A 25,461-nucleotide genomic window follows, 5' to 3' on the forward strand; every position below is an offset into this window, starting at 1 on the left:
AGAAAGATCAGAAGTTAGAAAATCACCAGAGAGCGGCTTTTCAATTAGATAACATATAATACCACTCTCAGTAGTTCTGAGATGTGTGGGGAACAGTAGGTGCTGATCCCTAAAAAGAGTGACCTTAATTTGTAACAGCACAGGAAGATATAATAAACATAATCCTCGAAAAATCCCTTTCCCACAGAGAATTTAGTCACAGGCAAAGATTAAAGGTCAGAGACATGTATGTATTGTTTATGGAAATTGGGGTAAAAACACGTATTAAAGAATACAACTCCATATGTGTATTTATTTGAGAATTATGAGGACAAATAGTAATGACAGCATTGTAACTATGAAATATAATTAGGTTCCCGAAAATCTAATCAATTTTGCCATACATATGCTCACTAGATAACTTATATGTTAAAATGACTGTTGAAGTTGATCTGTTAGTTTAATATCGGGAAGGATCGATCTGTGGAGAAAGCCTTCCTGCTTGGTAAAGAGTCAGCAAAAAGAGATTGATGAGATGGATTGACACAGAAGCTCCAGCCAGAGCTGCAGCGTAACAACTGTGAGAATGGAACAGGATCAGGCAGCACTTCTTCTATAGTTAAGACTCGGAGCCGCAACTTACAACTAATGACTAGAGAAATGTACTGCTTCTTTTTTTCTTCTTCTTTGTGTTCACCTTTACAGATGATATGCCATGAAGAAGACACAGCACACCAGAAGTACCAGAAATGATACTGTGGCATGGTGTCTGGCTATGTAGATTACAGATTTAAAAACACAGGATTCAGCCATGAGTGCACAGCTTCATTCCACTTAGATAATATGTCCTTTTCCCCCCTTTTAAAATGTCTTTGTTAAATGTATTTCTTATATATATATACAAGGGCTTCAAAAAGTTTGTCGGAAGTGGAATTAAGAGATAATGGAATTTCGCCAAGAACTTTTTAAAGCCCCTTCATATTTGCCCATTCTATCTTCTTCACTGTATTGAGGGCAAATATTTTTCACTTCTTGTGTAATTAGCTCATATTCAGTATAAAAAAACAAATATCTATCTTACAACTAATTTAAAAGTCTAAAAGCAAATATTCTGGCCCTGACTTGAATCTTAATTAGACATTTTGGCCACACCATGCAGCTGATCCCATGTGTAAATTCTTTGAGATCATGGGGCTCCTCAATAACTACTGTTCCTTGATCAAATTGAGATCAAAATGAAACATTTCATTCACTTAGCATTCCAAGGAAGATGAAGTACAAACACATTTTAAATGTTCTGAAACCAAGTAAGGAGGAAGGTTTACATTATAAAATCACTGCAAAATAGCGAAAAGCCTAATAAATAAAAAACGGTATTTTGAAATATAATTTTATTAATTTAATATATTTTAATTATACAGTCACTTGAACTGCCAAAGTATATAAATGTAAGTCCTAAACTCAGGGTAGTTTTAGACAGATAAGACTTGTTGGTATCATCACCTATTCATATAGGAGGGAAAGCTAGCAGTTCAAACCTACTAGTTGCTCTACAGAAAACAAAAACAAAAAAAACCCATGACAGTCTGCTTGCTTCCTTTGAAACCCTTGGGGGCAACTCTGCTTTGCCATGAAGGATCACCAAGATCCAGTATCAACTTGTCGGCATGTTTACTTAGTTATTTATCTATATTGAAGGCCTGGGTGTCACAAATGGTTTGCACTGAACAACTCACTCACCTAGAAGGCATCAGGCACAAAAGAAAGGTGATCTGCTTCCATAAAAACAACAGAGAAGAAAATCCTAGGAGCAGTTCTACTATGTAATACCTAAGGTCACTCTAAGTTGAAACAAGCATGGCTTTGGTCTTGATTTAGGGCCTTATTTGGGTTCAGAAATACTAAATTCCTGTGTGAAATAAAAACTTTCTATTACTATTCGGTGAGGCTTAACGCTCAAACTGAAGGCAAGATAAAATCAGAGGTAAAGTCTGCTCCTCCCCACCCCACTATCTTATAATATAATCACATTGTAGAAAAAGAATAAAATTCAATTAGAAATATCCTGTTTAACTCCATTCCATATCCTTAGTTTTTTTCAACTAAAGCTTTACACCAAAGAAAGGAAGTTTTAAAAAGCTATTATAAAAAGAGATGTATTTTAAAACTCCTAAAACATATTTATATTGTCTTCAACAAAACCAAAAGATGACATTACAATGGGGTGAACAGCACACAAATGGTACCATTCAGGATGACACTATTTTAGGAGGCAAAGGATTACATATTATTACGATGAAGCAGTAATTAAAATGTACACATAGTATATGTAAAACAAAAGCAAAAATTCCCAGTTCTGCCTCTGTCTGCATTGCGTAGGTGTGACAGAAAAGCTCTAAAATCTTTCCTCTAACACTGAATCATTTCCAGTGATTCAAGCCAGTTAACCCAGATAGTTCAAGTATGTAGCAGCTGCACTGTCATTTCTTTTTTTTAAGTAACATTTTAAGTTATTTCAGTCTTAGAAACAAAAGAAGCCAAGTTAAAGCAAAACAACCAAAACACAACTTTAAAAGTCAAATTATAACCATAATGCCTTATTATCCTTGTGTGTGTTGTGTGTGATTCTTACATATTGACTATACTTCAAACAATCCACATAAAAATTAGGTTAAGCTATGGGGTTTTTTTTAGCCTTTGATAGAAATATACAATAAAAGCTTCACGCTAAAAAAAATAATGCTTTGGGCAAGAAGAATGGAAGGGAAAAATGAAGCATGCATTTCCATATTCACCAAAAACCCACTGTCATGAAATTGATTTTGACTTATAGAGCCCTTTCTGTGTGTGTATAACAAAGAGATTTATATATAAGAGCAATAGAACATTGAGAAAACATCCCAGCCCAGTCCAGATCAAGTCCTTAAGTCTGATACTAGCCCATATGTCCGATAACAATCTATAAAGTCCTCTTCAGACTCATGAAACACAGGCAATGACGCCGAATGTAGAAGATCACAGGCCAGTGGGTAGAAAGTCTTTGGATCCAGTGTCACTGGAGGCATCTCAGTGTGGGAGGGGGCTCTGCATCAGGGTGGGTCGATGTGTCCTGTCAGCTGTTATGTCTCCCAAGGTGTGAGCAGAGAATCTCTCACCTCCAAGTAAGAAGTACCGGATTTCCCAGAATTCTCAGAAGGCCATGCCCACACAGAAACCTCATTGGCCATGATCCGATTGACAGACAAGACTCCACCCCTTCACTCTTAATCCTCTAAAATTGAAAATTATATAACCACTACAGTTTTGTTTGATCCCATTTTAAAAAATCATTCTATTAGGGGCACATACAACTCTTATCACAATCCATACATACATCAATTGTATAAAGCACATCTGTACATTCACTGCCCTCATAATTATCAAAACATTTGCTCTCAACATAAGCCCCTGGCATCAGCTCATTTTTCCCCACCCTCCCCGCTGCCCCCTGCCTCATGAACCCTTCATAATTTATAAATTATTATTTCATCATACCTTACACTGTCTGTCACCCTTTACCCACTTTTCTGTTGTCCATCTCCCAGGAAGGTGGTTATATGTAGATCCTTGGTAATCAATTCACCCTTTTGACCGCACCCTCCCTCCACCCTCCTGGTATCACCACCCTCACCACTGGTCCTGAAGGGATCATCTAAACTGGATTCCCTGTGGTTCCAGTTCCCATCTGTACCAGTGTACATCCTCTAGTCTAGCCAGATTTGTAAGGTAGAATTGGGATCATGATAGTAGCGAGGTGGGCAAGCATTCAGGAACTAGAGGAAAGTTGTATGTAAGAGGATGTCCAATTGCCTACATATGGGTTATGGGTCTCCACTCCACACTCCCCCTCATTCACGATATGATTTTTTGTTCTGATGATGCCTGATACCCGATCCCTTCGACACCTCGTGATCACACAGGCTGGTGTGCTTCTTCCATGTGGACTTTGTTGCTTCTGAGCTAGATGGCCTCTTGTTTACCTTCAAGCTTTTAAGACCCCAGATGCTCTATCTTTTGATAGCCGGAAACCATCAGCTTTCTTCACCACATTTGTTTATGCACCCACTTTGTCTTCAGCAATTGTGTTGGGAAGGTGAGCATCGTGGAATGCTAGTTTAATAGAACAAAGTGTTTGTGTATTGAGGGAGTACTTGAGTGGAGACCCAATGTCCATCAGCTACCTTAATACTAAACCTATACATATATGCATTAGATCTATTTCCCCGTCCTCAAATATAAACATATTTACATATGTACATGTCTTTATTTAGACCTCTATATATGCCCTTTGCCCCCTAGCTCTTGCCTCTATTTCCTTTTACCTTCCTCCTATCCCACTATCATGTTCAGCCGTCATTAGGCTTTCAGTAATTCCTCTCAGTTATATTACACTTGATCGCACCCTACCAGGCCTCCCACACCCTCCTCGCCACCGATTTGTATCACTTGTTGTTCCCTTGTCCCTGAGTTTGTTAACACCACCTCCTTTCACCCCACCTCCCCCTCTCCCATGTCCCCCCAGTACTGTCAGTCCCATTGTTTTCTCCTCCAGATTGTTCATCCAGCCTATCTTTTTTAGACAGACCTGCAAAGATAATAACATGCACAAAAAGACAAAGCAAAACCAAGCAACAAAGAAAATAAAAAAATACCACCAACAACAAGCCAATGACAAAAACAAAACACAATTACAAGAAGGAAAAGCTTGTAGTTAGTTCAAGGACTGTTTGTTGGCCTTTAGGAGTGTTTTCCAGTTGAGTCTGATGGGGCACCAAATCCTGGCCCCAAAGTCTATGTTTGGTATTCCCTGGGGACTTCGATGCTCTGTTCCCCTTTCTGTTCTGTTGCACGCCTTTAGTGTTTTGCCTCAGTGTGGTGAGATCAGATCGGGCAGAATTCCCACACTGTGTCTCCAGTGTTGTCCCTTGTAGGTCTAAGGGTCAGTGAGGGATGTCGTGTCTCATAGTGGGGCCAGCCATATGGTCTTCTGTGTGGATTAGTTGCTCTGAGTGGGAATCTTCGTCAAGACTTGGTGGGCCAGGATGTGCTCCAGTCCCCCTTCATTTGCTCCCGTGTGCTCTGGTCACACAAGCCCCTCTCTGTGAGCTTCAGTTTCAGTGCTGTCCTCTGAAATAAATTCTTCTGGGGGCAGGAGGACTTAGAGAGGCCTTAGATAGAGTTTCTGAGGCTGTAAATTTTTTTAAGAACAGCCAACCTCATTTTTCTCAGGTCCGGCAGCTGATGGGTTTGAAACAAGGGCCTTGCAACTAGCTGCCTAACACCTAGTCCACAGGACCATCAGATCATAGTACATTACCAAAGAAAGCAGAAAACATATAAATTGCCATGGGTATAATCCCTTATTCTTTTCTTTCTACAAAAGCCAAATATGATCCACAAGAGAAGTGTTTTCTCTTTCAGCTGAACATTACAGATGTTTTAACTTTAACAAAAAAATTTTCTCTTCTCAATTCTCACTGCCATCGAGTTAATTCCAACTTACAGTGACCCTCTAGGACAGGGTAGAAGTGCTCTTGTGCATTTAGAGACTCACTATGGAGTAGAAGCCTCATCTTTCTCCTGAGGGGCAGCTGGTGGTTTTGAACTGCCACCTTTGCCATTGGAGCTGAAGTGTACCACTATGCCACCAGGGCTCTAATTTCTCATAGATGGAATTATTATTAAAAGGCAGGCCCTTAACCACAAAGTCCAGCTTTATTTTATTTTACCTTTTAAAATACACATGAAAGGATTTAAAATGTTAATTGAGGGTGGGGGTGATGGCAGTGTAATGACAATTATAGATTTTATAGTAATAAAGACCCTATTTTGAGTTCTTGAAGAAGCCCTGGTGATACACATGGTGTTTATGTGTTTGACTTCTAACTGCAAGGTCAGTGGTTTGAAACTACCAGCCACTCTGCAAGAGAAAGACGAGGTTTTCTACTCCTGGAAAGTATTACAGGTTTCGGAAACTCACAGGGGCTGTTGGACAGGCTTGCTATGGATCAACATTGATCTGATGGCAGTGAGTCTGGATTGGGTTTCAGTATGACCTTAGACTATTATCTAACTCCCTAAATCTCAGTTTCCTTATTTTTAATGTGGGGTTCCTAGGTCTATTTGAGAATTAGGGGAGAAAATGTACCTAAAGCACTCATTATTCAAGAATCATTCATTCAACCAACATTTGAGGGCCATCTCTATGAGAAGGTACCCCCCCCAAAAAAACCCACAATTTTTATCATAGCTATATATTAATTTTTTTTTTTTTTTTACAAAACAACCTTATCACCTTCAAAGTACTCTCCATTACACTTCATACATTTGTCAAATCTACAAATCCATTCTTGGAAACATTTTCCCAACTCATCTATTTGGATGGCTGACAGCACATCCCTTGTTTTTTTCTTCAATGTTGTCAAATTGTTGTCCTTTCATGTCCCTCTTCAATTGAGGAAACAAAAAGAAGTCACACAGAGCCAGATCAGGTGAGTAAGGTGCATGGGGCAAGAGAGGCATGCTTTTTTAGCCAAACAATGGCACGGAGATGGCTGCATGAACAGATGCATGGTCATGGTGGCAAAACCAGTCCTCTGTTTGCCAGAGTCAGGTATTTTTTTGTCACCTACTGTTAAGCAATCTTTCCAGACCCTCTAAATAGAAAGCTTGATTAACAGTCTGACCTGGTGGAATGAACGCCCAATCCACGCTTCCCTCACATTGAACAGACGGCCATCGCTTTTTAGGAGTACCCACTCAGTTTTACAGGGAGCTTTCTTCTAAGTGGGAAAACTATATAATAAAAAGTATGAAATGATAAGAACATCTGTGTAAGTGTGTTCACTTCACATTAAAAATTACTCCATGACACCTAACAACAATGATGATTGCTTAAGGAATATAGTAGGTTCAGTAATGGAAACACTGTAGATTGTCCAGAAGGATAAGGAAAGGCTTCCGTAATATGTCAGGAGAAAGACAGGGCTTTCTACTCCCATAAAGATTTACAGTCTCAGAAACCCATCCATCCCATGACTCCACAGCAGTGAGTGAGTCTGTTACATGTGAAGGTACCATTTACACACTGGTATGAACAATGAGAAAAGGCCAGCAAGAGAGTTCTAGGAAGAAAGAGCGTACCAACCCAAACCCCAAGGAACCAGCATGACTGCGGCACAATGAATCAAGAGAATGGTGTGAACGAGGGAGGGAACCTGCAGGCCTTTACAGCCGCAGTATGGACTTCAGATTTTTATTCTAAATGTAATGGGAAGCTACTGAGGGTTTCAGGCAGGAAAACCATTATATTTATATTTAATAGTTTACAAGTCAGGAAATGGCCATAGCAACATTCCACTTGGTTAGAAAGATTGGGATTCAAAGTATTCTGCAATACTGTAACTCATCTTTGTTAAAAAAAAAATACTATTGTTCAATCAATTTAGGTGGAAAATTCTAAAGCATCTTAGCCATTTCCTATCTAGGTTAAAAAATACTAAAAAATGTTTTTAAAGTGGGATAGGTTTTTTTTTTCCCTTTCCCCCTTTGAAATGAATCATGGTCAACAGCAATTCAAATATTAATGGATTAAGTTTAATTTTTATCTCTTGGCTCTATAATGACACAATAAGTAGCTGTTCTAGAACCTGAGCTACAGAACTAGTCAAACTTCCTGAGATATAAATTACTCAATTCAAAATTAAAAGAGAGTAACTCTATCATAAAAGTAAATTTTAGTAAAATCTCACCTTCATCATCTCAACAGTATCTTTTGATTATTTAATTACTGTTCCTCACTTATCAACTTATGTTACTAGTCTACTTTTCACAAAAATAGTAAAAAAAACTACTCCAACTATTTTGTACATTAACATCTAAGACTGACAGTAACAAACACTAAAGTGCTAGGTGTGGATAACAGTGGCTGGGATGGTTACAGTCATGTGTCAGTCTGGCTGGGTGATGCTGCTCAGTCGTATGTCAGTTATCTGATGATGTAGCATCCTCCATGTTGTGAGCTGCTAGGGGCACCCCCCTTCAGTTGCACAGAATGCCAATTCCACATAAGGCCTAGTTTTTGGAACCTAACCATGTTGACAAGTGGGTGCATTAACCTATGGTGTGGTTTGTCTTAACCAGCAGTATATCAATAAACAAAGTACAGAAGAGTCTAAGCCCTTTAGAGAAACTCGTGCCCCAATGCCTAATTGCTCAGCTAATGAGGAAGCTGGCAGTTTTAATCCGTCTACTCTTGTAGTTTTACAGCCTACAGGACCCTGAGAAGCCAGGCTATTCTGTCACATGGGTCTCTTGAGTTGGAAATGCCTCAACCCATTCATTCATTTAAAATTGGCCAGGTTCAGAAGAAGACATAAAATAAAGGACACCATAGCTATTATCAGATGGATCATGGTGGAAAGTAGAGAATACTAGAAAGATATCTACTGTAAAATCACTAATTATCTAGAAACACATGTGAATTTGGGTGAAAGAAAAAGTCGATCTTTAATAAAGATCCCAATTCTACCTTAAAAATCCAGCTGGACCAGAGGATGTACACTAGTACAGATCAGAGCTGGAAACACAGGGAATCCAGGACAGATAACCCAAGTTATGAGAGTAGCAATACCAGGAGAGGAAGGGGTAGGTGGGGGAGAAAGGGGAAACTGATCACAATGTTCTACATAAAAAACCCTCCCTGGGGAACGGACAACAGAAAAATGGGTGAAGGGAGACATCATACAGTGCAAGACATGAAAAAAACAATAATAAATTATCAAGGGTTTGTGAGGTAGGGAGGGAGGGGGAGGAAGGGGGGAAATGAGGAGCTGGTACCAAGGGCTCAAGTAGAAAGGAAATGTTTTGAGATGATGTTGGCAACAAATGTACAAATGTGCTTGACACAGTGGGTGGATGTATGGATTAAGAGTTGTACAAGCCCTCCTCCCCATTGATCTATTAAAAAAATTACACCGCACAGTGAATACCCGAGTGTGTGTCATAGTTCCCTTGGCCTTGACACTGTGCTAGAGCAATGTCTGGTCTTTTCCTCTGCGTTGAAAGGCACGTTCAAATGTATTCAAAAGACCAGCACATCTTAAAAAAATAAAAAAATTACATACATAGCTTTGAAAAAATACAGTCCTGTGTTATCAGTAATAATATACATTAATCTAAAAGTGAATACATACGCAGACATAACAAATGAACCAGAATGAGTAGGCAGAAAGTGACACTATATTCCAATTTATACGTTTACCAGCTGATGTGTCTGCATTCATGTATAGAACAGAGCAAACAGGGAAAAGGTATGTAAATGTCTTAGTTAAGACCAAACACCTGAGAGAATGAGCTGCTGGGCCCGGGGGCTTGAAACTATGTCTCGAGGGACACCAACATTGGCACGACGCAATACATAAATATAATATGCTATCATCCTACTTTGGTGAGAGTATCAACTGAGCCTTAACTTGTGAGTACCCATCTAAGGTCTAACCATTGGTATCTCTCTGTCCAGAACAAGTAAGAATGAAGAAAATCAAAGTGCTATGGAAATAATTAGCACAAAAGACTAATAGACCGAATGAACCTGACATTAAAAGAACTAGATGACTAACCCAGTGTGGCAGTTACATAATCGCCTGTCAGCTTGAGTGAAAAGGTGGAGACTAGCCTGTCAATCAGGATACAGCTTGATAACCTCATTTGGAGGCGTGGATGGAGAAAAATAACTCACTGGAGACCAGATCCAATCTCTCTGTCTTCTTTTTCCTGCTGTTGAGACATCCAGAGAACTGGAGGAGACACATGAAGACTGTGCCAGCACTGAGATGCTTTTACCACCACTGGATCCACAAGACTTTAGACCCACTGGCCTGAGATCTCCCTGCATTTGACACCATTGCATGTGCTGTGTGAGTCTAAAGAGGAATTTATGGACTAGTATTGGACACAGAGGCTAATATCAAATTTATGGTCTTAATCTAGACTGGGCTAGGATGTTTTCTCAATATACAATTACTCTTTTATATAAAGCTCTTTTAAAAAATCATTTTATTGGGGATTTGTATAACTCTTATCAGAATCCATACATCCACCCATTGTGTCAAGCACATTTGTTCATATGTTGCCATCATCATTCTCAAAACATTTGCTTTCTAGTTGAGCCCTTGGTATCAGCTCCTCATTTCCCCCCCTCCCTCTCTCACAAACCCTTGATAATTTACATTATTTTTTCATACACATAAGTGTCTATGAATTTGTTTAGCTAGTTAACCCAGCCTAACACACCCAGCTTCCACTATTGAGCACTATGCAAAGGATTACAACAGATAATCTTGGAGAGAGTGAAAGAAAAATATAAAACATAACTCAGAATCATAAAAAAGACTAGGCTTACTGATCAGAGACTGGAAGAACTTGAAAGACTATGGCCCTAAATCAGTCTTACTCGACTTCCTCCCTCCCGTGGCTCAGGCAGCAATTTTCCAACAGCAGACAAGACCGTAAGATGAACAATAACACCAGGGTTATGGCATCCCTTAACACAATCAACTACGCAGGTGAAAAGGCAGCGTTTTCCAAGGACAAAGGTCAGAAAGCACGACTGGATAGGAAAGAGGAATAAATGGAAATGGTAAACACAAGAAGGATCTGGGAGGAATGCTGCTACAACGCAGGACCGACTTCAATCAGTGTCAGGAAAGAAAATGTGTACAAATGTTGAACTGAATGTCTATTTGCTCTGTACGCTTTCACTCAAATCACAAAGAGTCACAATGAAGTTCTACCTATGCTCACCTATGAGTACAAAGAAATAGAAGGAATAGAGGCTGCTCACATTCAAAGACATAATAGTTTAAATTTTCCCTAGTTCTAACATAAAAGGTAAATTCTCAGGTACTGAAAGTAAACTCCTTACAATATAATAAACTTTAAAATAAAACTCCACAAAATAAATAGATTTAACAATACAAGCAATCTCATTTGTCCCCTTTCTTCATAGGTTGTAGTAAAGATCTGATCAAATTAATAAATTTATACATCAATCTGGTAATGTATTTTTTTAGTCATATATAGTAAATTTATGCAGACTCCTCTCATTTTGAAAACTTAGAAAACGATTAAAGTCTGAAGTTTCAGAACCAAAGACTGCTCATGGCTTTGCTCCTTCTTTTATTTCCTAGCAGGATTGTTGGGGAAGATTTCTGAAGGTTTACTCGGATATTTACCTACAATTGAAATGGCAGAGTCAAGCCATATCTGCGGATGTTTGGCATGTCCCTTCCAATTCCATCCATTCAGGTGTTAAGCGAACCCGTACTGAGTGTGTGATGGAACAAAGGACGAAACAAGCAACACTGATGGCCCCGATTGAGATGAGTTAGGAGAGCTGCCCTCCTCTCCTGTGGCTGGACATGCAGCTGTATAACTGGTCTGTGCAGCTGGTTTTGGTGACAGTAACTCTGGCTGCGTGGCTGTCATGGCAAATAGTGAAATAGCAGTGGCAACCGACGGATTCAGTGAATGGAAAATATCTGGGTGTGAATAAAATAAAATTTAAATATGCTGCAATCATCTGATCTCCCTTAATTGCAGTTCTTAACACAAAAGTCAATTAATTTTTGTTTTAACTTGTTTGCTTTACACAGGACATTGATCTTTTTCACAATCAAAATAATTGACTGCATAAACACACCCAGAATGGAAAATACTCTTGGGTAAAAACAAAGCCTCTACTCAAAGTCACATGCCCCAGGTGTGGTTGGTTGCTGAGGTTTCAAGACTTTCCTTAAAATGGCTTATAATTGAATACTTAAGTAATTAAGTATTTTAACGTACGAATGGAATAATAATGTGTACTATTTTAAACATGCTCATTAAAATCTGCATAATTATTAAGACCTTGTTTGATCTATGACTTCCGGACTACAAAGAAAGAGATGGAAAATACATGTGGTATGACAGTTGAAATATAGACAAGTAGTTTTTCATCTGTTTCCCTGAAACGGTGCCAATATAAGATGCTAATAATAGAATAGAATTTCAGGGCAGAACAATGCAAACCACAATTAGAAATCAATTCAGCATAAAGCTGTCAAAGTCCCTGGGCGAGGACTATAATTGAGAGTCTTCAGAAGGAATAACTGTTTACAGTATGTATGTGCATGTATAAAACCAATGAAAATAGATAACTTTTTAATTGGCTATACTGATGGTACAAATGAGCACCACAATCCAGAACTGAAACAACGGAGTGGATAGGTTCTGAAACATTAGCACTCAATCCAAACTCACTCCTACGGAGTTGATTCTGGCTCCCGGCCCTGGGGGCACCGTGGGGAGCACGAGGGCCTGTTCACGGCACGGCTACAGCTCAAGCCCACTGGTGGCTTGTGCAAGAAAGGTGAGTCTTTCTGCCACCAAAGATTTACAGCCTCAGAAATCCACAGGGGCAATTCTACCTGCCTTCTAGGGTGGCTATGAGATGTTCAGGAATGTTTCAAAAAGCCTGATAGAAAAGTAGTAGTTTAACAGGGAGGGGGAGTATTATGCTATATTTGTTAACATGAAATTAAAAAATAAAATCTCATCTATAACTAGATAAATTAATTATGGCACAGACACAGTCCCACAATCACATGTAAGGTAATATTCAACTTACAAAGGATTTGCACATATAATAGCCTGCCATGTCTATGAGAAAAAAAACTCAAGTTCTTGCTAATTCATAATGAGCCTATCTATAGGAGAGGGTAGAACCGCCCCTCTAACTTTCTGAGACTGCAATTCTTCCCGGGAGTACAAATCCTTGTCCCCCCGTGGAGTGGCTGGTGATTTCAAACTGACCTTGAGTTAGCAGCACAACGCACAACAAGCACACCGCCAGCGATCCTTCACACAGGGTTTAATAGCTTGGAGGTCTGTGCGGGAAAAGTGTTAGTAATTGCATTTTACAGATGAGGAAAAGGTCTCAGAGAAGTTTAAATATCAAATGGAAGGATCTAGTGTTCACTACGGCAAGCTATTTATAATGTGCCTTAATTTAAGTACTCAGCAATTAAATAAAATTATCGACTTACCCAAAGGAACTAGCCAAGGACAATTATACTTAAAACCACTACAGAAAATCCTCACTTAGCACTAATAAGACAGTGGATGAGAAATGAAAGGATGAAGCTCACGCTCAAACTCTTATCACAGAACACAACTTTACTGGGACTGCTTTATCACTGCCACTTTTTCTTCAAGGGATGACGTCCCAAGGCTAAGACCTCATTTGACCTGGTCTCTTCTTGATTTCGACTCCACAGTGCTTCAAGGGGTCCTAAGATACATCTAGCATTTTGAGTATGATTTTTTTAAAGTAAGGCTTGGAATCTGTACTGTCTTTATTTTATAGTTTATGTGAAAATATTTCCCTAAAACAATAATCATTCTTTATAGATGTGTGTTTATAAGAAACATGAAAACAGTGACCAGAAAAAAAGAGGAGCTGATGCCAGGGGCTCAAGTGGAGAGCAAATGTTTTGAGAATGATGAGGGCAATGAATGTACAAATGTGCTTTACACAATTGATGTATGTATGGATTGTGATACGAGTTGTATGAGCCCCTAATAAAATGATTTTTTTAAAAAAGGAAACACTGACCAATCTTTAAACTTAAAAGCTGAGATGCTTTGGTTTTGACTTATCAAACATCTAGTGTTCACTATGGTAAGCTATTTACAATGTGCCTAAATTTAAGTACTCAGCAATTAAATAAAAACATTGACTTGCCCAGTTACAAGTTACTTTATGAGGCAAATGTTGGGATGAAATTTCTTTAACAAGAATACTTTCTGTATAAAGAAGGTGACTAGAATCTAACAAATTATAAGATACAAAACTTTATTTTCAATCTGTTTCAGGACCAACCATTTCCAACCAACTTATGAGAGGCTACTTAAGTGAGAATACTGTTTTCAGTTTATATATGTAAATTCTGAGCAAGTGGCTGATAATAATGGACTGTTGAGTACAGAGGGGTAGACTTGATGTCTAGACAAGATAGGGCCCACAGCAACACTTTTAAGAACCTTTGTAACTTACTCTGCTAGAAAATAAAACAAAGAATGTTTCTATTATGTAAAGTAGTATGAAAAGCTTAAATTATGTGCACACAATACATACATTCTGTCACCTCTTTGAAGTCTACTTCATTTTAATCCTTCATGCCCTAAACACTGATGATTTTCTAGGTACTTTAGACTAGGTTAACATTTTCAAGGCTGAACAACTGATTAATCTTTACTATTTAAGAGGGAGAAGCAAGAGCAAATGAGAGTGCTGGGAAATCAGCAGCTTACAGATGCAATTTAAACTAGACACTGTAAGAAGAGAAGGGGCCGCAGATAGAATATTGAGTAAATATAGCATGCTTGTTGAAGAAAGCATTTTCTGCACAATACATTAACCCACCAAACAGTGATTTACTCACTAGATACACCTCTATATTATAGTTGAGGTTTCAAACTATCACTGATTGTTAGAATATATAAAAATCATCTTTTCCTTATTAAGAAATAGAAAATTACAAGAAAAAATTTATAACTAAATCTGGATTAGTTACCCACCTATAGCAGTGTACACAAAATAATCAATACTTAGCTTTAATTGTTTTGCTTAGCTTTGATCAGGAAAGATCCTAAGATTTTTTCACTCTAAGCTTTTTATTTTAAGGAAAAAGAAAAAAGTTAGAGCAATGCGGCCACTGTTAGGAGGGAAGACTTTCATGCCATAAGGAACACACGTCACGGGAGGAAGGAGGATGAAGCAACAAGCTAGAGGTTGACAGGGACTACTGTGGGTGAAGAGGAAAGAGCAATCCACAAGTGGAAGGAGCGAAGTTAAAGGAAGTCAGTATGGAAAGCTACTGGGGAGTTTGCTGTGTGGTTCAAACTGTTGAATACAAAATCAAAGATCTGAAATGTAAACCTCCCACCTAAGTTGCAATTAAAAATCTTTTTTTAATTAATGAGCAAAGTATATGGTCACACCATTAAAGTGTATAATTTTAAGTAAAATAAAATGTAAAGTAGGTTGAACTAGATTTACATTAAAACCTTATTAATCCATAAGACAATAGCTAGCTAGGTAGGCAGCAAAAAATTACTTTTGAATAACTTTTTTTTCCTTTTAAGCTAATATCTGGGTTAAAAAACAGGGGTGTCTAGATGGCTAAACCAAAATTTCTTCAGTATAACAAGGTCCGCGATACCCTTTAAAGTCGGAACTCAACCGCTCCCAGGTAGTTTATCAGTCAAAAGGCCAAGAGTCTCATGGAATAATTTCACCTGTGAGTACTGTGAGAGAAGTCCTGGTGGTGGAGTGATTAAGTATTGGGTTGCTAAACCAGATGGCGTAACGACTGTGTTTTGGGAAGCTAACCCAAAGTCCACAGTTTAAAAGCATCCTGCTCACAGGACAAAGATAAGATTGAGGACCAGCTCATGACAGCGAGCTGGAGGCAGTACTGAGCTCATCTGCTGTCATCTCAGTGAGAATGAACATCTGCCTGAGACCAAAGACGAGAAGGTGAAAGGGGTACTGACGCTGGATTGAATGGACTCAGAACGGAAATCATGAGATTGCCGATACACCGTGAAAAAAGTAACCAATATCACTGAGTAAGTATAAGAATTGTCAAAGACAACCTAATTTGTTATGTATATTTACACTAAAACAATAAAATATATTTTAAAGTGTACACAGGGGACATCACAGAGTTCATTGGATAATTCAATTATGTTTTAATTCTACTTCTCCACGTACTTATGAAGCCCCTGGTCCACACAGAACAAAAGCTAACAATATTAAAAAGTAAAATATGAAAGCACAATTTCCCTTGAAGATGAAATCTCAACTCCAATCAACAGAAATCATAAGGACTTAAAAGACTTAAACAACTTTTAAAAGCCAACCTAAAGCTAACTGAAGTTGTAGAACATGCCACATAACAACTTCAGTACATGCATTCTTTTCGAGTGCACATACAATAATCACCAAGTTATACTGAACCATAAAATAGATACTAATAAATATGAATAATCAAAATCAAACATATTTATCTGATCAAATTACTGACCACGACCAATAAAAACAAGATATACAATAAACCCTCAAATTTTTGGAAATTAAACACAATTCTAAGTAATCCAGTCAAGGAAGAGTTATAAATAAAATTAGAAGATACTTTGAATGAAAAGAACAAAAATACACCAATAAAAATATAAGCAATGTAGTAAAGTAATACTTAGAGGGCATTTTCTAAGTTTAAACCATTGTATTTGTGAAAGAAAAAAAAAGAAAAATCCAAGCTATTACCTTAAGCTGCCAAGGGAAACAAGTATAATAAATCTAAAGTTGTAAAATACCTTTATTATAAAGTTTCTCGTTAAAGGTTAAAAAAAAATGAAAGGGCCTTTATGAAGACTAACAGAAAACACAAACGATCAACATCAGGAATGAGGAGAAATCACTACCTTATTATACAGACATTAGAAGGAAGACACCAGATTATTATGAACTCTTTATCACAAGGTTCAGCAACGTAAATGAAGAGGACAAATTTCTTTAGAAAAACAGGTATTTAAAAAAAAAGTGTCAGATGATCCCTCCAGGACCAGTGCTGAGAGTAGCAATACCAAGGGAGGGTGGGGTGGAAAGGGAGAACCAATTACAATGATCTACATATGACCTCCTCCCTGAAGGATGGGCAACAGAAAAGTGGGTGAAGGGAGATGTTGCAAGATAAGACAAAATAATAATAATTTATAAATTATCAAGGGTTGGAAGTGTGGAGGGAAAAATGAGGAGCTGATGTCAAGGGCGTAGGTGGAGAGCAAATGTTTTGAGAATGATGAGGGCAACGCATGTACAAATGTGCTTTACACAATTGATATATGTATGGATTGTGATAAGAGTTGTAGGAGCCCCCAATAAAATGATTTAAACAAACAAACAAAAAAATATTAAAAAGAGAAAACTTGAAAAGGCCTCAATCTATTAAAGATGTTGAAATTATAAATAAAAACTTTCCTACATAAGATACTTCCATCACTAAATATTCCATCTGTGAATTAAATAAGAAATAATATAAATGCTACGCAAACATTTTCAAAAATGAAGAAACGTGTTTTATGAAGTTCATCAAAACCAAATAAGAATTAACAACCCCAACAAAACAAAACCCATCAATATTCCCTATAAAGATAAATGCAACCATCCTTTATAAAATACTAATAAATCAAGTCCCGCAATATATAAAAACAGAATCATGCATCATGACTAAGTGGGGTTTATCCCAAGAATGTAATGGTGATTTACAATTTGATACCCAAATCTAATTCACCAATTAAAAAAAAGAAAGAGTAAAAGGCATGTGATCACCTGAGTATATGCAGAAACAAAATCTGACACAACTCAAGCCAGAAACAGAAATGATATCCTCTCAATCTCATAAAAAAATATCAAATCAAGCCCACTTCCATGAAGTCAATTTCAACAGAATGACTGAGTAAAGGGTTTCTGACTGTAAATCTTTATGAAAGCAATCTCAACATTCACCAACAAAGTGGCTCATGGGTTTTGAGCCAACAACCTTGCAGTTAGCAGCCCAATGCCACCTAACCTCCTTCAACCTAATAAAGAGCATTCATAAAAACCAAGAATTTGCATGATACTGTTGAAACAGTAAACATTTCCACATAAGACTGGGAGTGTGACAATATTGTCTCCTTTTTATCACTTTTAAAAGTCATCACTGTATTAGAAGTTAGCCCGGGCACTAAAGTACAAAAAAGGAGAAAAATCAGAAGAGTTGAAACATTTATATTTGTAGATGATATGAATGTTTTCATAGAAAACAAATGAAATAAAAAACTTTTCAGAATTAAACAGTAAATTTAGGAAGGTGGTAGTATATGATTTCAAAATAACAATAATCAGTTGTATTTTTATGTAGCAGGAACGAGCAGAAATTTTAATTAAAAAACTTATCAAGTTCCAAGGAATAAATCTAACAAAAAAGTACAACACTAATACATTGAAAACTACAAAACACTAAAAAAGTAAGAAGACTTAAATGAATACATCATATTTAAGAATTCTATTAAGTTGGCACGACTGAAGTCTTAGAAATGTCTACATATATAGGCAAATAATTTTTTATTAAGGAATCAGATTAATCTAATGTGTGTTGTTTCAAATTAAAAATAAAAAGCTTACTTTTAAATGAGATTTCCATAAACATCTAGTGTATTTCTTTTAATATTCTACTTTTGGAACATTTAAAAAAGTACATAAAAATAAACACCGGTAATCTTAATATTCAAAAATAACTTTTGCTAACATTTGGATACACTTAGCATTTCTTCCTCCCATTTCTATTACGGTTATTTTTTTTAAATACCATTTTATTGTACTTTCCATGATCGTTTAGTTGGAAAATGAGGTTCCTATTTCACAATTTCTACACAAATTGTTCAGTGGCACTGGCTACCTTTTTCACAATTCTGTTCTGGTTGTTCCATTTCCAGTAATTTAGTTTCCCTGACCATACATCTTTGTGTTAAGTAAATTATTAGCAATTCTATTAAGTTTAATAGTTTTTAATTGCTTCATACTAACTAGAAAACTAGAATTCCCTAACAAGCTTGATTTTTTTAAAAAGTAAACAAAGATGAGGGAGTACCATTGATAAAGAAAACTAAATCAAACCAAGTGTTTTCTATAACTTTTAAATTGAAATTTCAGTGTCACAAGTGAAAAATACAAAATAGAACATTTATCAATTAAATATAAACTAAAATTACCATGTGCCAAATAAAATGAACAAACATGTTTGTTAAAAAGACTGGCGCTCACCTGTTCAATCTCTTTGGTTTTGGATGCTATTGCTTTAGAGCGACTGGTTAGCTGACCGTCTTCAAATAGTTCTATGCCATCTGTTGGATTTGACTCGGGTTCTTCTGGTTGGTCAATGAACAATGGTGTTGGAGGTCCTGTCTTTAAAAAAGATTAGAACTTTTTAGTTGCTTTCTTGCTTTTACGATACATTGCATTTCAAAAGACTGTATAAGCACTTATTGGGATGTTATAATCAAAGAAACTACTTAATCTAACTTGTTTTAAGAAAACACTTTCAATTTTCACTTTGCATAATGAGCAAATGTGAAGAGAATTAAAGTGGAAATAATCACTACTTTTACTATTTTATGTAAGACAAGGCCTCTGGGTTTATTCCATTCCAAAAATATATTTAACACTATATTGAGATTCAGCTAGAGAGTTCCTAAGTAATCTATTTAAAGAATACTAAGGAGAAAATGTCAAACTAAAAATGAGAGGTCTTAGTATATTACAGAGACAGAAGTAAAACACTTTGTGTCTATAGCCTTTGAATTTATTGTTTCTGAAAAGAATGCAATCCTACAAAGCAAAATGATAATTTCTATTAAAAATATTAATAAATGATTTTTAAAATCCAGTTCTCTGCTGTACTTTCTAAAAACACTGAACAAATAAATTAGAAAAACTGCTATTCAACTACCAAAAATAAAACAAAACAAAAAAAAATCCAACGCCATCAATTATGACATTGTTTATTTACAAATTGGTTGACCAAATATCAAAGGAATTTTTATAAGGGCACCAAGTCAGTCTCTTAAACAAATGCGGCTATGACATCTGATGCAACAACAACAACAACAACAAGTCGAACCATTTTCCCATACATCAGTGGTTCTCAACCTTCCTCATGCCTCCACCCTTTCATACAGTTCCTCATGTGGTGGTGACCTCCAATCCTAAAACTATTTTTGTTGCTACTTCATAACTGTAATTTTGCTACTGTTATGAATCGGGCCACCCCTGTGAAAGGGTTCTTTGACAAGGGGTCGTGACCCACAGGTTCAGAATTGCTACCTTACATCATATAGGAAAAATAACACAAAATGGATCATATCTAAATACAAGACCCAAACCCACACAACCGACCAGGTGTCTGAACCAGTTCAGAATGGTTCAATAATTGCCTAGATAAACAAGGGCCTAGATGAGTTACGTAGGAATCAGATCTGTCCTCCATGGTATTTTGATCCAAATGGGAGCCAAATACCATATATCCTCGAGTATCAGCAGACCTGAGTATCAGCCGAGGCACCTAATTTTACCACACAAGCTGCATTAAAAATGTGCTGAAATGTAGCTTACACACGAGCATATCCCTTGCTTGCTCAAAGGCAGCAGCCAACTGCTACCCTCAGAATGTGCTCTCTCCGAAGTCCTGCCATGCCCTTTCTCCCGAAAGTTTCAGGAGCCTGATAGGGGAGTCTGGCTTATTGGAGTATATGCTTGTCTTCTGCTCAGGCAACAGAAAACAGCAAGTCGGCAATAAATGAATCATTCAAGAGCCATTTGAAGCCTGTCTCATATTTTATAAGAAAACATAAGGGTACCTAAGCTTCTGACAAGGAATTCTTAGAGCTGACACTGGAAAGCACAGGCAACAACACACAAATAAGTTTCATCAAAATTAATGACTTTGTGTATAAAAAAATTAAGTGAAGTAAAATGTAAAGTGCTATACCTACTACGGAAACCAGCTTAACAACTCTTCATAAAACTAAACATTTACTCACCATGTGACTAAGTAATTTCACTCCCAAGTATATGCACATACGACTTGAAATCGGGGATTTACACAGGTGTTTATGCACCTATGTTCATTGCAGGATTATTTACAATCGTCAAAAGGGGTAAACAATTCAAATACTCAAGAAAAGACTGGATAAACAAAATTCAGTATATACGCAATGAAATACTGATCAGCAATATGCTAATTGAAAAGTCAAACTCAAAATGACAAATACTACGATTCTACTTATATGACATCTGGAACAAGCAAATAATAGAGGCAAAGTATGGATTAGGAGTGGGTTATGGGATGGAAATCCGTTAGTTCAAATAAAATGTGTATTAATTGTTAAATATAAAAAACTCATGATCCACACTGTAAATATTCAACTAAATCATAATAAAGAGGTTATTTTTTAAGTATGTAAATCACATAAAGTTTATTAGTGGCTACCAGGGAATGGAGAAATATTGATCCAGGGGTACTTGTTTTTGTTGGAGGTGATAAAAAATATTTTGAAAGTGGACAATGATGACAGGTACACAGACAGCATGGTGAACGACACTGAACGGTATACTTAAGGCTGTTTGAAACAACAAAATTACCAAGAGACCAATGTCAAATGAACTGTTCTACTGAGAAAAAGCTAGTAACCTTCCAACAATTGACGTCTCACTTGGATAACCAGAAGCAAAACACTCATGGTCATCTGTTTAAAGATGGTGAAGTTCATCTCCACAGACCCTGAATGCAAGCTACTTACTTGACAGCTAGGATGGTGTCTCCGGTGCAGCGTGTGACTCAGTAGGTAGCGATGAGTATTTAGTGAATTTAAACAAACAATGATAAAAATTTAAAAATCTAAACTCACTGCTGTCGAGTCCATTCCAATTCACAGCAACCCAAGACAAGGCAAAATTGCCCCGGTGGGTTTCTGCGACTGTTCACTCTTTACAGAAGCTGAAAGCCTCGTCTTTCTTTCTCCCAGAGAAAAATAGTACAGGGTTTTTTTCTCTGTGTATTAAGATGAATAATAGCTTGTATTATGGATCCAGCCTTTGACTATGAAGGTTTATTCCCTTATAGGCATATTTTGGGACTAGTGTTTCAAGGAACATATTAACAAAACAAAAACAACTCTTGAGAAAGATAGAACAGGGTTTTTGTTGTTGTTTTTCTGAAAATAGGTCCCTTGAAACACTAACCCTAAAACATGCTTATGGAAGGGTGGAGACCTTTGTAGTCAAAAGTTTGGTAGACAGTGCAAACTACTAGTCTTCCTTTCACAGACCACTGTGGTAATTACATAATCTCGTATCAACTTGAGAGTATTGTAAGAGAAGGGGTGGAGTCTAGCCTGTCAATCAGGTCACAGTCTGATGATGCTTCCTTGTGGGCATGAGGATTCTGGGAACTTTATCTCTCTCTCTCTCTCTGCTTTGGTCTTCCTGTTGATAAGCCATGGGAGACTTGCTAAGACCTACAAGAGCTCTCCCTCTCTGATTTCACAGACACGTGGAGACCCTTGCCAGCAATGAGATGCTTCCACAGTCACTGGATCCACAAGATTTTTCACACACCAGTCTGTGATCTCTCTGCATTATGCATCATTGCAGGTGACTAAGTGTGAAGAAGTATTTTGGACTAGTATTGGACTTAGGGGCTAATATTGGACTCATGGACTCAACCTGGGCTAGGCTGGGGTGTTTTAATATACAATTACTCTTTTATATAAAGCTCTTTCCTATACACACATGAATGTCCCTGAATTCATTTCTCTAGTCAACTCAGTCTAACACAACCACTGATAAATACATTAACATATTAAAGATCTGAGAAATGCTGACATAGCAAATACAACTTTTAAATCTAGCATTTGCTCAAACACCCACTTACAGAATCTTTTTTCCTTATAACCATTAAGAAAGGAGTTCTTGGTGGCTTTGCAAATTAAATACTCAACTGCTAATGCAAAAAGTGGGCAAATCTAAGGCGGCAGCTACTGTGTAGGAGCAAGAGGTGACAGTCGCTTCCGTGAAGACTATAGCCTTGGGAACCCGACAGGAGTGGTTCTACTTTGCCCCAAAGGTGGCCAAGCATTAGAATGAACAGGAGAGCAAAGGGGCATTTCAACAGGTATACTATTAAAATCCATTAGAATTACTATTTTATATTATTATTTTTAATGCTCTTCTGCAACCAAAAAGGTGAAAGCACAAACTAAATAGAGCAATAAACTATAAAATAGTCTTCCAACTAAATAGTATAGTGATGACAGCAAGGAAAGCAAGCTGGAAGACTACTTGCTCACCCCCTCTCTACTCATAAAATTAATCTATACAATAGTCACACACAAAACTGAACTCTAGCATCTAACAAAGTTCCTTTTTTCAACCAACTTATTCTGTCTGAACTGATATAAATTTGCATGAACAAAATCAAAGTGTTGTCTCCCAAAATGCCCAGAACATTGAAAAGAGTAACTTCTGAACAAGGTCCAAGAAAAACCGGCACTACCTAAGCAAAATGTATTTAAGTTACGACAAGATCAAGTTTATTTGTCTTAAAATGTCACGAAAATTTCCCAACTGAATTATTTCTGGAATGAGAGAGTATCATTAACCTGAAAAGCATTTAAAAGATGCTATTAAATTGATGCTGCTACTCAACTTTCAAAGGGCTTCAACTCCAAAATCAAACTCACAGCCATCGAGTCTACTCTGTCTCATAATAATGACCTACTCAGACACAGTAGAACTTCCCCCCTTTGAGTTTCTGAGCCTCTAAATCTTTACAAAAGCCGACAGACTCATCAGGTTTCAGCTAGTGGATTCAAACTGCTGACCCTGTAGTTGGCAGCCCAGTACTCTCACCACCTTGCCTTTGGTCTAACAAAAGATTGTTTGACTTAGGTCCCCACTTTAAAATTCTAGTATTATTACCTTTCATTACGTAAGAAATCTAGCAAATCTTAGGCATAAATGGAGGGGACAAGTAAAAAGATCTCCTAGGCTACCTCACTAGCTACTCAACGTCAAGTCCCATTCAAGCGATGAAAGAACATAAAAGAATATTTAAAATCTGAGGAGGGTAGACATAAGACACTATAAAAACTTAAAAGGTATGACAAGGAGAGGTGTGGGAGCTACATTAATAAATCTTTGCTAATTAATTATAAAATATTAAAGATAAAATTTGTCTTTTGGGGAGATTTTTATATTTAAGTCTTCAGAGAAAAACTGTCAGTTCTTCAAAATGGTAACTTCTGAAGTGCAAATGTCTATTATTAATACAAAATTTATTATTTTAAACCATTAAGAAAACAACTAAAATTACCCTATTAAATGTATTATTGTTCATGCTTTTAAATAATGTTGGGAAAGTGCCAAAGAGAAACTGCTGGATATTTCAGATATGTTTGCTCAAGACTATGTATAAATATCTATTACAATGGCTCCAATAACAAAGGAACCTTGACCAATTTAAGAACAATTGATATCTAAATGACAAATCAGCATTTTTTAAAAGAAAGACTATTTGTGTAAGTACTGAAAGGGTTTGTACTTTCTTTGAGTAGTCTCCAACATTATCTCTAGAGATATTATAGGTTGTACAGAAATTTTCAACTTCTTTAAAAATACTTTAATACAAATATTTTTAAAACTATTCGCTTTGAGTCCTAAAGTGCTTTTTTTTGGGAGGGGGGGCAATTTAAGATTCAAAGGTCTTTGCATTATTTCATTTCTTGGGAAATTTATGAGGTATAGAGCATATAGTATAATATACAATGTGAATATAAATCAAGAAAAATTTTTCTCCTTAGTTCGCAGAATTTTTGATTTTTGTTCTGAGCTTGTGGCTTAGTATTATTTCCAAGTATTTTTTCCCCCCAAGGACTTGAGCTTCTCCCTTTTTTGCATGATTTGGATCAGAATCTGGTGAGAAAATTAGCTTTATTCACTGATTCATACATATTTTGTATTGTGACATTTATACAGCAGAACTCCTATTTTCTTTTTTTCTCTAACAGTTTTATTGGCATCTAATTCACTTATCGTACAATTCAATAGTTAAATCACATCAGGAAGAATTGCACAATCATTACCACATTCAGTTTCAGAACATTTTCTTCAATCTTGTACTCATCCTTATTAGCTCCTCCACCCCACCCCTGCAAAAGCCTCTGGTATACCCACAAGTAAACATTAATCGAGTTAGTGTCTCTATAGATTTAGCTGTCCCTAATTTCATATACTAAAAACATTATAAACAAATAACAGTAACTCACAAGAATAACAAGGTAAAACATAAACATCTCAATCTAAAAGAAAGCAGAAAATACTAAAAATAAAACAAATTTAAATGGATCACAAGGAAGATCAAGTGATAGGGCGCAAAGTTGTAAGCTAACTGCAACTGCAACCATCCACTTTCCAGTGCATTCTCATGTCATCATGACTATTCATATCCCTGGCCCATGTGTCTGCCATTCATTCTTCCTTCCCGATCCCTTCTAGCCTCCCGAGCTTCATCCCTAAGCAAACGCTGCCCTTCTGATCTCACACTCCAGCTGACTTTTGTAAGTGCTCACCTACTCTGCTGGGCCTTTTCCCGTTAGGGCCCATCGATCATGTGGCTGAAAGTTGTGGCACTGGGATGAGTTCAGTTCCAGGTCTTGAAGGGTCAGTAAGGGCCACAGTCCTAGTTCAACCAATCCTCCTCTGACCCACAAGCCCAGTGTTCTTTTAGGATTTTAAGTTTT

The 25,461-nt window shown here is 37.0% G+C and overlaps 1 protein-coding gene, 1 non-coding gene and 1 pseudogene across 8 annotated transcripts in view; 1 reads left to right on the plus strand and 2 right to left on the minus strand.

The window, feature by feature from the left end:
* The window catches only part of PPHLN1 (periphilin 1), a 117,907-nt gene that overhangs the window by 17,559 nt on the left and 74,887 nt on the right, over positions 1-25,461 (minus strand). For all 7 annotated transcript variants that reach the window (XM_075551868.1, XM_075551864.1, XM_075551866.1 and 4 more), the window contains one exon: positions 18,929-19,069. In XM_075551868.1, the coding sequence (XP_075407983.1) occupies positions 18,929-19,069 (141 nt within the window). The remainder of the gene's footprint in view (positions 1-18,928; positions 19,070-25,461) is intronic.
* LOC142452171 (small nucleolar RNA SNORA15) lies at positions 665-794 on the minus strand. The gene has a single exon (XR_012785206.1). It is a non-coding gene; the product is annotated as a small nucleolar RNA SNORA15 (small nucleolar RNA).
* Positions 8,994-9,119, plus strand: LOC142452218 (small nucleolar RNA SNORA22; annotated as a pseudogene).

This window comes from Tenrec ecaudatus, chromosome 6, assembly GCF_050624435.1.
Source record: "Tenrec ecaudatus isolate mTenEca1 chromosome 6, mTenEca1.hap1, whole genome shotgun sequence".
NCBI lineage: Eukaryota > Metazoa > Chordata > Mammalia > Afrosoricida > Tenrecidae > Tenrec > Tenrec ecaudatus.